At 37.8% G+C, this 13,567-nt stretch overlaps 1 protein-coding gene across 1 annotated transcript in view; it reads right to left on the reverse strand.

Moving 5' to 3' along the window:
* LOC106162808 (uncharacterized) overlaps positions 1 to 12,168 on the reverse strand; it is a 28,309-nt gene extending 16,141 nt beyond the window's left edge. Inside the window, exon 1 of the mRNA XM_013540233.2 lies at positions 11,680 to 12,168. Coding sequence (XP_013395687.2) covers positions 11,680 to 11,760 — 81 coding nt within the window. The 5' untranslated portion in view covers positions 11,761 to 12,168. The remainder of the gene's footprint in view (positions 1 to 11,679) is intronic.
* Positions 12,169 to 13,567: the final 1,399 nt, after the last annotated feature.

A 13,567-nucleotide genomic window follows, 5' to 3' on the forward strand; every position in this document is an offset into this window, starting at 1 on the left:
TCTGATGTTGCAGTTTATGTGAATTGGGTCGCCTTGTTTCAGTTCCTTTTGTTCTCTATTTTCATAATCATTATCATTTTATTACATGTTAAGAGGAGTTTGTAAATGGGAAAAAGTTAATATCATAAAAGAAAGATTGAGGTCCCACTGTTCACTTAGGACCCGGATGTGCTTACATCTATCAATTGTTTGTGTCCTTACTTCAAAATGTTTGCAATTAATTAAGATTGACCAGTAAGAAATTTCGGCGAAGGGAAACATTATCTAACATTATCCAAGCAATATATAAATTTTGCATCAGAGAAAGAGTGCTACACGGCAATTTTGATTAACCTGTCAACGTAATGAAAAGCACTGAAGTTGCTTGTTTAAGATTAACATTGTTTCGGTAGATGACGGTTTCTTCGTAGTTGAATGTACCCTCAGTACCTAACATCTTCTTGTAATCCGACTCTGGAATTATTTGCAAAAAAAAAAAAAAAAAAAAAAAAAAACACGTAGAATCTCTGTGAGGGTTTGTAGTCATAGATAATCCGATACTGGTAAATGCCAGAACTATAGCATGACAGATATTACCAATTAGAATACATTGTACTTACGATCGCGTGTAATCAATTCTTTAGAACAGATGTGTGCAATCAATGCTAAGACCAAGGGAAAAAACGGCTGTAATTGGATTATCATGTTTTAGTCTGTAGAATATAGACAGGAGCATATAATTATAAATATACAAATAGCTGAAATAGGTAACATGGCTGACTGCATTCATGCCCTAATAAGAAGGGTTTAATAATGTAATTGGCAGACAGCAAAAAAAAAAAAAAAAAAAAACATGTGGCATTACCAGTTGCTCACTAAAACTTTTTTTGTATTTTCGTCTGCCTTATTTCATCGAAAGTGTACCCTGTATTACAAAGAACTTACATGTGGTGAACACGTGCTGCCACATTCCTACAGTACATGTAGCAAAGTAAACATTAATGTTGTATTTTGAAAGTCAGGGGGTCTTGGATTCATTCCTGAATTCGATTTCTTGTTTCATTTTTTATGCCTCAATCACTGAGCGTCTTTGTTACAATTGGTTTTCATTTCTCATTTAAGCAAAGCAAATCATATCCTTTTATTTGATATTAAAGCTATCAGTTACGGTCAATATTGCTTACAAAAGATTCCATACCGAGTTGAGATCTCATATCATATATTCTTTATCTCCACTGAATACTCACATTAACAATATCTATTAACGCCTCCCTCATGACTTTTTCACACCGAATTACGAGTTTGTTGGAACAAAAGATGTTTAGAAGATTCTTGCATAGTCTATTTCCAGTTCCATCAATTTGGATTTTCCTTTTCAGGCGGTCGTGGCATGCAAAGTCGCTCAGGATATGGTATATTTGCCATGTTCCTTAAATCAACTCATTAATAAGGCGGCTTTGAGATGACAGTTTATTATCGCAAAAAGATTAGTGATGAGGAAATTTGTTTTTAAAAAGGAGACGGAAGTCGGTTGGACACGAACCAAAGCTCGGGTAATTGTGTTTAGTTAACGTTGACATTTTTCGTCCGTAACTTTATGACGTTTTGTCATTTATGAAATGTTATTTAACTACCGTTGGATCCCTGCGGTATGCAGTAAATTTCTGAATCCCCCGCTGTCCGCAAGCTTGTGTATAACTTTATTGATTGTTACATATGTTAGATCATTTACAACAACAAAAGGAATAATACATTGAACTGTATTTGATAAACACAATCCATTATAAATTATATAGCTCCATAATATTGATAAAAACAAGTTATTATCTAAATTAATGTTACAATGGACTATATTACTAACTTTCCAAATAATTTTGCATCGTACTCAAATATCCGAAGAGTTTGGGCTCTGTAAATATTGCCACAAATAAACAACCCCGCGGACAAGGAAATGTGGTGTTACAAAATGAGACCTAGAACCAAGAATTTCATTTCTTTTTCTCATTTTCCGTTTGCGCACGGCCTATCAATCTTGTACAACAAGAACATAATATGGCATAAGTCAAATGTTATATACACATTACACAACAGAAAAGCAAAAGCACTTAACCTAATTTTTAAATCACATAAGGCAAGCATTGCCAATTTCGTTTCCAATAAAAGTGGCCATTACGTTTGTAAAGCAGGTGATAATTCGTTCACTGCCCAATAACTGGCTTACACTGCCTTTCACGTATGTTCAATGATTTCCCTATATTCCTATATTCCCCTTGTTATTGCCATTAATGTAATATGCCACTTCTCTTATGTTCATAAAATGGAAGAGTAATAAGGATGTTAGTCTATAGAATTTAATGCCAAAATGGAAACGGATGTTCTTTAGACAATGCGTAAAAAGGCAATTTACATGTAGCATGTCTTTCAAGTGGTTTCATTACCAGGGGAAATTTCGGTGTTAAGTTTTCATTTGAGGACGAAAACAGGCTTAGACCCATTCCCACAGACAGCATCAATCTACGTAAATCTATATATCCACCTTTGCAGGGATTTTGGCTGATTGCAATCGGCTCAACTGAATGGCACGCTTCCTTTTGTTTATAATCAATAGCTTTTCTCTTTGTATAATCACCAGTTTTTCTGTATTCTACTCAACGCCCAGGAGGAGGCGTGCCATTCAGTCAAGCAGACTGCACTCAGCGAGAGTCCCCGCAGAGCTGAATCGATCTAAGTAGACCGATGGTTTTTATATGAATGGGCCCTTACAAGTGGCCAGGCATAGTCTTAAAACAGCTGCAACGTACGCACGTCTCAAGAAAAGTGAATGAAAATATTTTAATTTTATTTGAATATTATACAAAAGTACATGTACATGTAGGGAGCACGGAGAAGACGAGCCCACCAGCGAAGTATCTCTCTCTCTCTCTCTCTCTCTCTCTCTCGTCACCGTTACAATATCCTGGTTCACCAGTGCAAGTAATAGCCTTTTATCGTGCAATATTCGATGCCAAAGGATCACATCCCTTGGGACACGACTTCCAGCATGACCGTGAACATTCCAGCCGCCGTGTGAACCTAAAATAGTTTAACTTGCCACTACTTGCCACCTTTTTTCATGGAGCACAAACGTTAATAAAAGCTCGATTCCCTGAAGTAATAAAGGCACATTATTGACCTGTGTTTTCGAAATAATCATACAAATGAACCCAACAATGCAGCAGTTAATCATTTGTCAGTGTTCAATGGGATTTAACTGCTTAACGTGAAAGATGACAGAGTGGTTTAAGTGAAAGTTCAAAACAAGGAAACTTAAAACTTCTTCTGAAATGGACTTAATTTGAACTGGTGACAGTCTCACTGACGTCTGCAGAAGACCAGATTGCATGGTATTAGATAAGCCTATGGAAATGAAAGCCTACTGTATATTTGAGATATTTGGTATTTAGTAATTTCGTTTTTGACATTTTGCGGGGCTGAAGGGGCCAAGATTGTAAGCTTTTGTTTAAACCGGGTTAGATTTGGTTTATTAGTGAGTCCACGAGTTAACCACATGATATAAAGGGATACAGTATACTCAATATTGACCATCATTCATAATAAAAAAAGTTGGTAAAATAAAATATATTCACAAGTTGAATGGAAAGCCATGACGACATTAACAGGGAAGAATTAAATTTTTCACTTCAACTACATCTCGCTGCGTTGATTGCAATAACCTGTTGTTGATACACATCCATCATTCATGTTCAGCGTTCTGTAGATTTTTATCTCATCGATACATAAGATAAATTGGTGTGGCAACATTTTTATTGTTGTGACTTCTATTATAGATATCAATAGTAACGAAGTATGCTTAGAAGATAAATAACCTACACATTCCGAGTTAGATGTTTTATCGTAATTTCGAATAGTATAAACGTTCGAATAGTATAAATATGCATTTTGGTCTTTTTAGTAAGTATAAATTTGCATTAATAGCATTCACAGACAACAGTAGTGTACATCTAATGGCCGACATCTGCCAAAAATTCTCCCAGGGGTAAATATCAAGTCATCAAAAAAAACCATTCTAGAATACATGTATGAAAATCATTGAAACGCACGTTTTGTGTGCCCATTTCGTTAACACCCATTAATTTGTGCCTGCTTAAAATCATAAAATTAATCAACATTAGTGTTCTGTATGTTGAATCCAAGGCCATTAGGTAATAGAAGCATGCTGCAAATAGCATGCCCATGGCTGGTTCTGAATATATGCCAATATTCGACATTAAGGAAAGTCTCTAGGCATCTTTGCCATCCATCATACGCTATTGCCTCCGGGGAGAGTAAGGCTAGGGACACAGTAATCGCGAGACTCGTTGCTGCTACTACCCCCCAAAAAACCCTTAATGTAGATATATGCTACAAAATGTAATTATACCAGAAAACTCGAAAAAGACATTTCAATGACGGTGGCGGCGGTTAGAATCTGAACACCCTACCCTCACGTCATTTCGTGATTTCCAAGGGCATTATCACCAATGCTGAAAATCGGTTTTTATTTTTTGCTCATGACGACCAGGAAACATTGCATGAAGCCATAAAAGATTCCATCTGAAGGTTTCAGTCCAATTTGGTCTGGTTTGAACCAGCCACTTCAGCTAAAAATGTGGTAATCGGTTATATCTAAGCTTTCGCCAATTTTGAACCGATTACAAACTCAAATGTACTTGTAGCAAAGGCCACTTTTCAGAACTGAGTGGTGACCTAATTGGCATATGCCGAATTTCAAGGAACAATGAGCTTCTCATAGTGGCCAACGGAACTGTTATCACTGTCTTTAAGTTAGTCTTTCAAAATCCATTTACGGCGGTTCCCAAGAGTAAAGCCCTTTCCTTGCACCAGAGGTGCGGTGCCAGAGGCGCTTCTCTAAAATCTAATTAGCCATCTTAAAAGAGTTTCTAATGACATTATAGTAGAAAGTCAATGGTAAAACAACAGTTCTCTGCAATACAAATGTGATGCACGTGTTTTTTTTTTTTTTTTTTTTGGGGGGGGGGTACATTTTTAAGGAAATAAAGTCAAAGTCTTATAAACGCTGTTAATTGTTATTTTGAATTCTCCCTATGATATTTGAATATGGATAAACGGGATTCCTTGAAAATATGGCCATCACTTGTCAAAATGGAAAACAGTGTACAAATTAAATGTTACTGATACTTGTATAGCCTGAGTCATTATTGACAAGCGTACGCGTAGACATTGAAGCAGTGGATAATGTACGAAAACACTGTATTCGTGTTCTAAAACAACAGAAAATTATTTTAATACCAAGAGGTTCTATATTAGTGGGAAGGAAAACAGACAATTATCAATGAATACGAAATCAGTCGAATACCTATCTCAAACAAATGCCACCATGCCGCCGATCCCGTTTTTTCAATTCCCAAGCTTTGATAAATGCCAAATTGACAATTATGTTCAAAGATAAGTCTGAGCACGTTCTGATGTAACGGCACCGTGGCGTGATTCCAAAGACAGACTGCGAATTACAAGTAATGATTATATACTTAAACAGTCAACAAGTGCGTGCCTTTCTATCTAGAAGGTACTTACATTAATGCATTGATCCCTTTATGGGTTTACAATTAACGATGGCAATTGTCTTGTTTTGAACGCGTGATATTAACCAAAGGGAAGACATAAATTTTTAGTGGAGTAGTTGTGTTTACACGAGAACTATCCGTTTTGTACTCAGAAAAATGACCTAAAAAGCGTTTTAAACTCATACTCACAAATTGTTTGATACATTATGTGTGGTTACCGCAGTCAAACATAGTCCTTTTGTTTTTATATTTCTGGTTTGTTGTTTTCTTCTTTCTCTCTTTTCATTTCTTACTTCTCTTAAGATATGAACTGTTATGAATGCCGAGTATCAGTGAGAGGCGTGATGGACCCGAAATACGTAATAAAACATATATATATCGGTTAATATTCTCAAAATCTAATTTCCTTTCCTTTAGTTGTGTGGTGTTTATGAAATAACCAGACCACGTTTCTCATTTCGAACATTTGTATGTTATCAAATCATCACAGCAACGTGTCTTATTTTTCTGTAAATCATTTTGATATCGCCAGCCTCCGCATCTTTTTTCATCAGAGTTTTTTCATCAACAATTAATAAGATTTGCCAGGGTACCACGCTCCTGACACTCCCACACGGCCTTTACCGTGAGCTGTTCAAGACACTTCATTAGCGGAGCTTTGTAACTTCATTAATTCACGGCTCACATTTTCTCGTTCAAGTGATTACCTAAAATCATTTCTTTTCATTTCCCCTCAAAGGGCACGCAGCTCCCAATAAAGACAACTGAGTTGATCTGTCCAACTCAATCACGTTGTTGTGAGCGACAGGAAGACAGGACAAAGTTGAATGAAAGTTGGACCTTTGTGTTTTTTTTTTTGTTTGTTTTTGTTTTTGTTTTTGTTTTTTGTTTTTTTTTTTTTTGAAAATTAATACGGCTTGAAGACGGCCAAATGACGGCTAGGACATCGTATTCTTAAGAAGCTGTCTGTTAATTTCTTGATGCAATTGTTATCCACTTGTGATATTTCTGTCAATATTCGGTGTTTGTCTTCAATTACCAGAGTTGAATGCAGTGACATGGCGGATCCAGCAGAGGGGAGGGGGGCGAGGATGAAATAATTTTGCCGCCAAAAACGATGTAAATACTCACAAGTAGTTTGCAACCGACGTGCTTGTCACAGGCGAGCCCTGTCTCCACTGAAAAATAGCGTATTTTTCACCAAGCAATATTTATCACATAACATAGCAAAAGCGTGTATCTTACGCTTATTATTACACTTGTTTTGAAGGGGAATAAATACATGTATGAAACAGCACAGTAAACGCTCACATATTAACTGTATGCAGTGTATGTAGGACACAGAAAACACATAACGTTATTATAACGTTACCATAACGTTAATTTTACCAAAAAACGTTATCACCACGTTATGGTAACGTTATAAAACGTTCTGTGTTTGCTGGGCTGTTATTTTTGAGGGAGAACGTAGGATAGGAGAGCACGTACCCGCTATGCCTGCTGTGACTGTCCTTGGATCTGTAAATGCAGACCCCACTTGCTCTATACTTGCTCTGTACATGTCCCAGAGGTCATCTGGGTGATGACGTCATTCTTATTCAAAATTACTCGCTCACATTACAGAAAGATGCAGAGAAATATCTGTGAATATCTAGTGAAAATAATATCGCTGTGGCCCCTGGTAGAGGATAGCCTTATGCAGGGTTTTACAACATGATGAGGGCACGAAAACAATTTTGCTTTCTTCAATCTGACATTTAATTTTGACTGTTGATTTTCTGATCGATAATAATTGAAATATGCACGAGATATCGCGCAGAAATATAATCACAGCGCAGATTCCTATGAGCTTTCTGTCAATCTCTTTTAAGTGGCGTTTCCAGTCCACGGCTGACCGCTTAATATTAGAACGTTTTAGCGCAACTTAAAGTATGTGTGATAACGTTGTTCGTAGGAAGTCAGTTTTATGACATCGGATTGTGGGTATTAGATGTACTCATATGGTAAGAAATCGTGGTCTGTCTGCCGGCGTTAGGAAACTGAGAGTCTGTGAAACAGAAAGTCCGCCCTCCATTTAGTAACAATGGTTAGGGTTAGCTTAACATAAATCAAAATCTAGGGCAAGGCTTACCTGTACAAAGGAATGGGAAGCGGACTCTCTTTTTGGGGCATTCTCTGTAACGTTACATGGGAATAGTAGGTGCTAGATTCTGTTGTCAAAAATTATTCGCATTAAGTAATGGACTCTAAGAATTGAATCAGCCCAGGAGAGTTTACATTTTTAAGTCTCTCTTACAACGTAGACTGCACTGGAATCTGGGTCCTTTCATTCTGTACGCCATTAGTCGTATAAACTGACCAGCGGTCGGCGTATACTGGTGACCAATTCCCAACATATACTTATGGTGGATTGCTGCTTGGCTTGCTATCATCTGATCATCGCATTCGTCGGAGAACGTTAGCAACTGAACGCGTGAAAAGTGCACTCCTCTTACCTGACGAGGTTATGAATTTATTGGCGTGACCGAAGGCAACCAACACAAGGGAACAAAACACTATGAATTATTAAAGTACATTGCCACTTTTCAGCAAAGAATCCGCCAGGATGAGACATGTTTATATTTGTGATTTTTGACACGGTTCGATTATTTGCGTGCGATAAATACAATAAATAACGCAGTGACACGCTATCGGTCAATATTGACATCGTTCCCTAGACTTTGGTATGGCGACCCTTGACCAAACAAGATTGCTCTGCCCGCCAGGTAACTGGACTGTAGGCTGAGGCAGTGCTTGGGGAGGAGGGGGGCACTTGGCTGCAAGCCTACAATGCATGTAAGCAGGTTATTTGTACCGCCTGTGGCACCCAGCAAGACGCTGAAGGAAAAATGAGCGTCTTCTTATGGACTAGGGGAAAGCAAAACTTTAAAAAGATAACAAAAATATTTTCAATAAGAATAGTATCTGGGGAGGAAGCGAACAGCCTTGTCTGCCAAACCCGGAAATAGCTTTCACGATTTTCGTCAAAGTTTTAATACTTTGAAAGAAATATGTGAAAGTTATTTGAAAAACCTGAATCGCGCTTTACAACTTAATACCTTTTAGAATTTGCCGTTAAGTGCATGTTTACACCACTGCTCTAATTTTTTACGTCAAGGTCTGGCAGGTTATATTGTGGGTCATGTTTTATTCAGTAGACCATAAATGTTACCTTACTAGGTTATGAACTGCTTGCTTTGTGATCCAATAATCGCTGAAAACATTCAATCACTCCCAGGCATCACGCTTCTCGTTCATATCTTCTGGTGCTTTCACAACGATCTAAACAAATTGATGAGACCCTTTCATCAAGGAAACATCAATATGGGGATAAAGAGCTCCTTGTCAACAGAAAGATGTGCAATTTATGCCACTTGTGGTGGATATAAATCCTTTTCAGTGCTGCCTCGGGCGCGCTTTGATGATAAATGTGAGTTCAAACGGCGCAAAGAGGGTGTCTGCATTGATGAGACGCAATTTCAGTTTTCGAAACCGGTTTCTTTGCAATAGAAGGCATAAAGAGCTGATATTTTGACAACACAAAGATGAGTTAACAGGTTTCAGTGCTACTTTTAGCAACTTTCAGAATGATGAAATGATTTATCGAATCCCCATTAATGCCCTTTATCTGACAGTTACGTCAGAGTAATTGTTCGGTCTCAAGAATAATTCGCGATTAAGCTGTGCAGAAGATGGCGTAACGTCTTGACTCTGATATCCAATTTCCTTTTGAATTTTTCTAAGAACCAACCAAAATGTTGTCCAGTAATGTTCAAGTACAGAACGAGTTTGCACCCTGGATAATTATGACTTTAACCGACACCGGTCAAACAAAACAAACCTAATACAAATCACAACATTTAAGATAACGCTAACGTTCCTGACAGTGTTATCAACACATACATATATAGTTTTAGCATTGGTTCATGTGGAATCAGACTGACAAAAATTAGTATCAAGCTAAGCATTTCTCTGTCAGTAAGTCGTACATGAATCAATGTAGTATCAGACGACATAAACTCTAAACCTCGTTGTTCTTGGTTTCCCCAGTCTAAGTACTTATCTGTAGGATGGAAGTGGCATATATCGACCGAAAGATAACGACAGATTAAGGGAATAGCGATAGACGGATTTCTTCGCCAATCAAAACGACCTTGGAGCAACGTTAGATTATTTTGGATTAAATGAAATCCACTTTGTTCCTGGCACGTAATAGATTCTGGATATTCATTTGTACTGCTCACTGCATGCTTGTGTGTTACTGTGATGTTTTCCAAGTAAATCGGCTGAATTTTTGTCACAATAATAAGTTGACTTTTGATGCTGGTGTGCAAATTATTGTTTTATGATCAGCTTCTTCAAATAATTGCTATCGAACTGACATGCAGAGGTCTAAATTTGCAAGAAAAGGTACTTGTAAGTTGAGTTCACTGTTAACCCTGACATTTTATCTCTTGTACACATAGTACGCTTAAAAATAATATGTGAACCGGGTAACTACGTATTTTGGTCTTCTTCCCAAATGTGCCCATGAAATATACATGTAGCATAGGTGCTGAGCGTACTTTTGCCCCAATTCCGCGTATTTAAGTGTGCGCCAATGAACTCAAAGCACTTCAGACTTGGGAGTTCAACATGTACACCATCTGAGGAGATTTCGGTGGGCTAGATGACCAAGATCGATCTCATTCGACCAAAATGTGTATTTTTGGTAAAGAGTTAGGATATGTTATATTGACATTGGGCAGGAAGAGATAGAAATTAAAAAAAAAACAAAAACAAAAAAAAGAAGGCAGGATTTAAAACCTCTGCCTTCTTGAATTTAAATACAACCGTTATCTTATCCCAGTCTCCCTGTTGTTAGATTTAATTTAACGGGAAGAAATAGTAAAACGTTATTGATTTAGATTTATTATTATATAAGGTATGGTTTTGAATTGAGGATGATGCATGAATTTCTTTATTGCTGTCGAAGTTACTGATGGTAATTCAATAATTCCATCTTTGTAACACAACACAAGCTGCGCGATCTTAAATTCTACGGAGATTTGAAGCGATTTGAGGTAATTTATTGTCGCACTCCTTCATTTCCTGCAATTGCGTACAGCTAGTACATGTACAAGATAGCGCTTTAATTGCAGTGTAGTAAAGAACGGAACAGCTTTCACTGGGACATCTTGGAAATTTAATTGATTTCGCCTTGTTGTTATCAAGAAAAGATTCTGCGAAATATCTGTAAGGCTATCAGCTTGATGGACGGCTCATGCCTCATCACACTGCCCGTGTATTATCTGATAACAAGGAAATATGACTTAATTTACTGCATCGATGCGGGAAGGACATTGTCAAAACACTACCATCCGTCTTTTCTTGTGCAAGGCATGCTAAATCATATTCATAATCTAATGCGATTTTTCCACAAGGGAAAGAACTTTTTCACCAGAAATTATTGCTTAATTACTGTGTCGATACACTGACGACGGTCAATTTTTTAATTCTGTATGTATATTCCAAGACGCTAGGCATACTAAAGTATATTCCATTATTCTTCAAAACAAATATTCAGCGATGGAAGAAATGGGAGGGAAATTAATACAAAAATTGCCTAATTACGGCGATGGTATAAATAGTCCGCTGTCTCTTTGTTAATATGAGCTAATTCTAGTCCAATGCATACAAAATTATATAAATATTTTGTAATTTAAGACCAATTTTCCCAAAAGTGTGTCTAAATAGTCCACTGGTTCGTAGTTCGGATACCCTTTATATGCTTTTTAGGGGCATTTTGTTATATCTTTACTATGTGCTATGTTTTCCTGCACTGTTTTCAAACGGTTTGGATATATTTAAACATAACAGTTCCTTTGCGTGCTGATTGAGATATGCCTTTTAATGGACGCGTGTGTCAGTTTTAATACAGTTCACCTTATATTGAAAGCATTTTTATTTTCATTATTATTTCAGGCTAAGAGGGTGAAAGATTCTAAGTTATAAGTGCAATCCCATGAAGTGTCTCTTTGAATGTCTAAATAAAATTCATTTCAACAAAATTAAAATGAAGACACCAATCTCTCACCTTTTCATTGGCAGTGCTCTCTTGACAGGCGACAGTGACCGCCATTAGAAGCAGGACCATTCCCGCTTGATGTAGTTTCATCTTGTAGTCGATCGTTGTCGCAGTTTTCGATGAAGTCTATTTTTCGACTCTCACTTCGGTACAATATTAAGTCGAGAATTCGGTTTGTCTTGTTGTTGCTTCAAATCTGAATTCAGTACCGTTTCTGTTTGCAATGGTCTTTCTTTGTTTCGTCGGCGTTTTTCTATAGAATGGCGGCAGTGGTTTTCCTTTGCCTTCGATGCCTTCTCGAGTACGCCTCGTCAATGGAATTGTCTTTCTTGTTCACTCGCTGTTTACAATTGACTAAATGAATTCACACATTTCAGTCGCGATTATTATTTCCAGCAGATTATGCGGCTCAACCAGAGAGAGAAAGAGAGGGAGATATACTCGGGAGGCTCGAAAGGGTGGATACCAAAAACCAGAAGAAACGAAAAGGACGACACAGCATTTTGAGAGCTCGTAAGGGATAAACCCATTATATGATTAGGATACTATACACACGGGTGTTTCTTTGACGGTGCTCTAAAGTACCGATTGGTCGGAACAGATCAATAAAAGAGACGAACAATCAATCTCGAACACTATTTTATTGCCAGGATTATCAAATAATGTGGATTAAAGAGGTTTGCAAGGGAGGGCATCCAAGTAGGGGCTACTAGTAACGTAAAAGAATAAACGTTAAACTTATGACAAATAACCTGGCCCCAGTTTCACAAAAAAAGCTTAAGTCAGTTCCCTGGCTTAGTTGACTAGGATTTCCGTGAGAGTGCTGTAACACTGCTCCTGATAGGGTAAGATGTGCCCATGTGACCTTGTAACCTTGGTAATTAAGTTCTTTGCTAGGGAACCTGACTTAAGTTTTTTTTTTTTAACTGAGGCCTGAGCCCACAGGTTAGTCTAGGGGTCTCGGTGTGCCCACATCTTCAAAGCCCCCTTACCCACCTCCACCCACCCAAACCCTGTTGAAAGTTATATGGTGAATCAAACTTCCATCTCTGAAGGAAAAAAGAGGAACATGTAGAATAGCGCGTATTGCCCAGCGGGGAGACGGAAAGAGAATCCTCCAACACACACACACACACACACACACACACACACGCACACACACGCAGACACACACACACTTTGTAGGCCTAAGATTTTGAATTGCCGTCGCACACCATCCCAAGTTCGATACATATCGAATGTTTTAAAAAGGACAGCCCTAGAAATACGTCTGGGTGACCCACTCTTAATAAATAAAACGTCGATATTCACATTAGATTTGTTTTGATGTCTTCCAATCTGGTCTAGGTTATATTTTATCGTAGTGTAATGTTAATAATTTACAGCCACGAGTGAAGTAGGAGCGGGGAATGTTTTGTAGAGTAACCAAGTTGATTGACTTAAGTGGAGAATGTAATGTAAACGGTGGAGCCCATTTGTAAGAGGTTGACGGGAGAGGAAGAAAATATAGGTAAGGTAGTTAGGAAGAGACAATAAAGAATATGAAGGAACAAGATAGCTGTTTAGTTCTTACCTCGCGTAATCAGTAAGATAAGGTCAATACCTTCATGGCACTGGAATTCAGCTTATGAATGCTTATTGCAATTGATTCTTGGGCACATAATAAAGTATTTTCAGTAGATGTGGTAATATCGCGTAACCAATACAAAATTGAGTATTGATCTGGTTTATACCAACTCGCTTTTCGTCATAAACGCTGCAGATTAGGACACCAAGTGCGGTAGCTGAGACGAAGATTGCGATGACATCACATCAACCGCAATGCGATTGTGCTCATTGCTGTACTTCATGAGAATTTGGTCACCTTTCTGCCCCGTTAGAGCTGTAATGTATGATT

The sequence above is a fragment of the Lingula anatina genome, chromosome 9, assembly GCF_051362555.1.
Source record: "Lingula anatina isolate TDL-2025a chromosome 9, LinAna3.0, whole genome shotgun sequence".
NCBI classification, from domain to species: Eukaryota; Metazoa; Brachiopoda; class Lingulata; order Lingulida; family Lingulidae; genus Lingula; species Lingula anatina.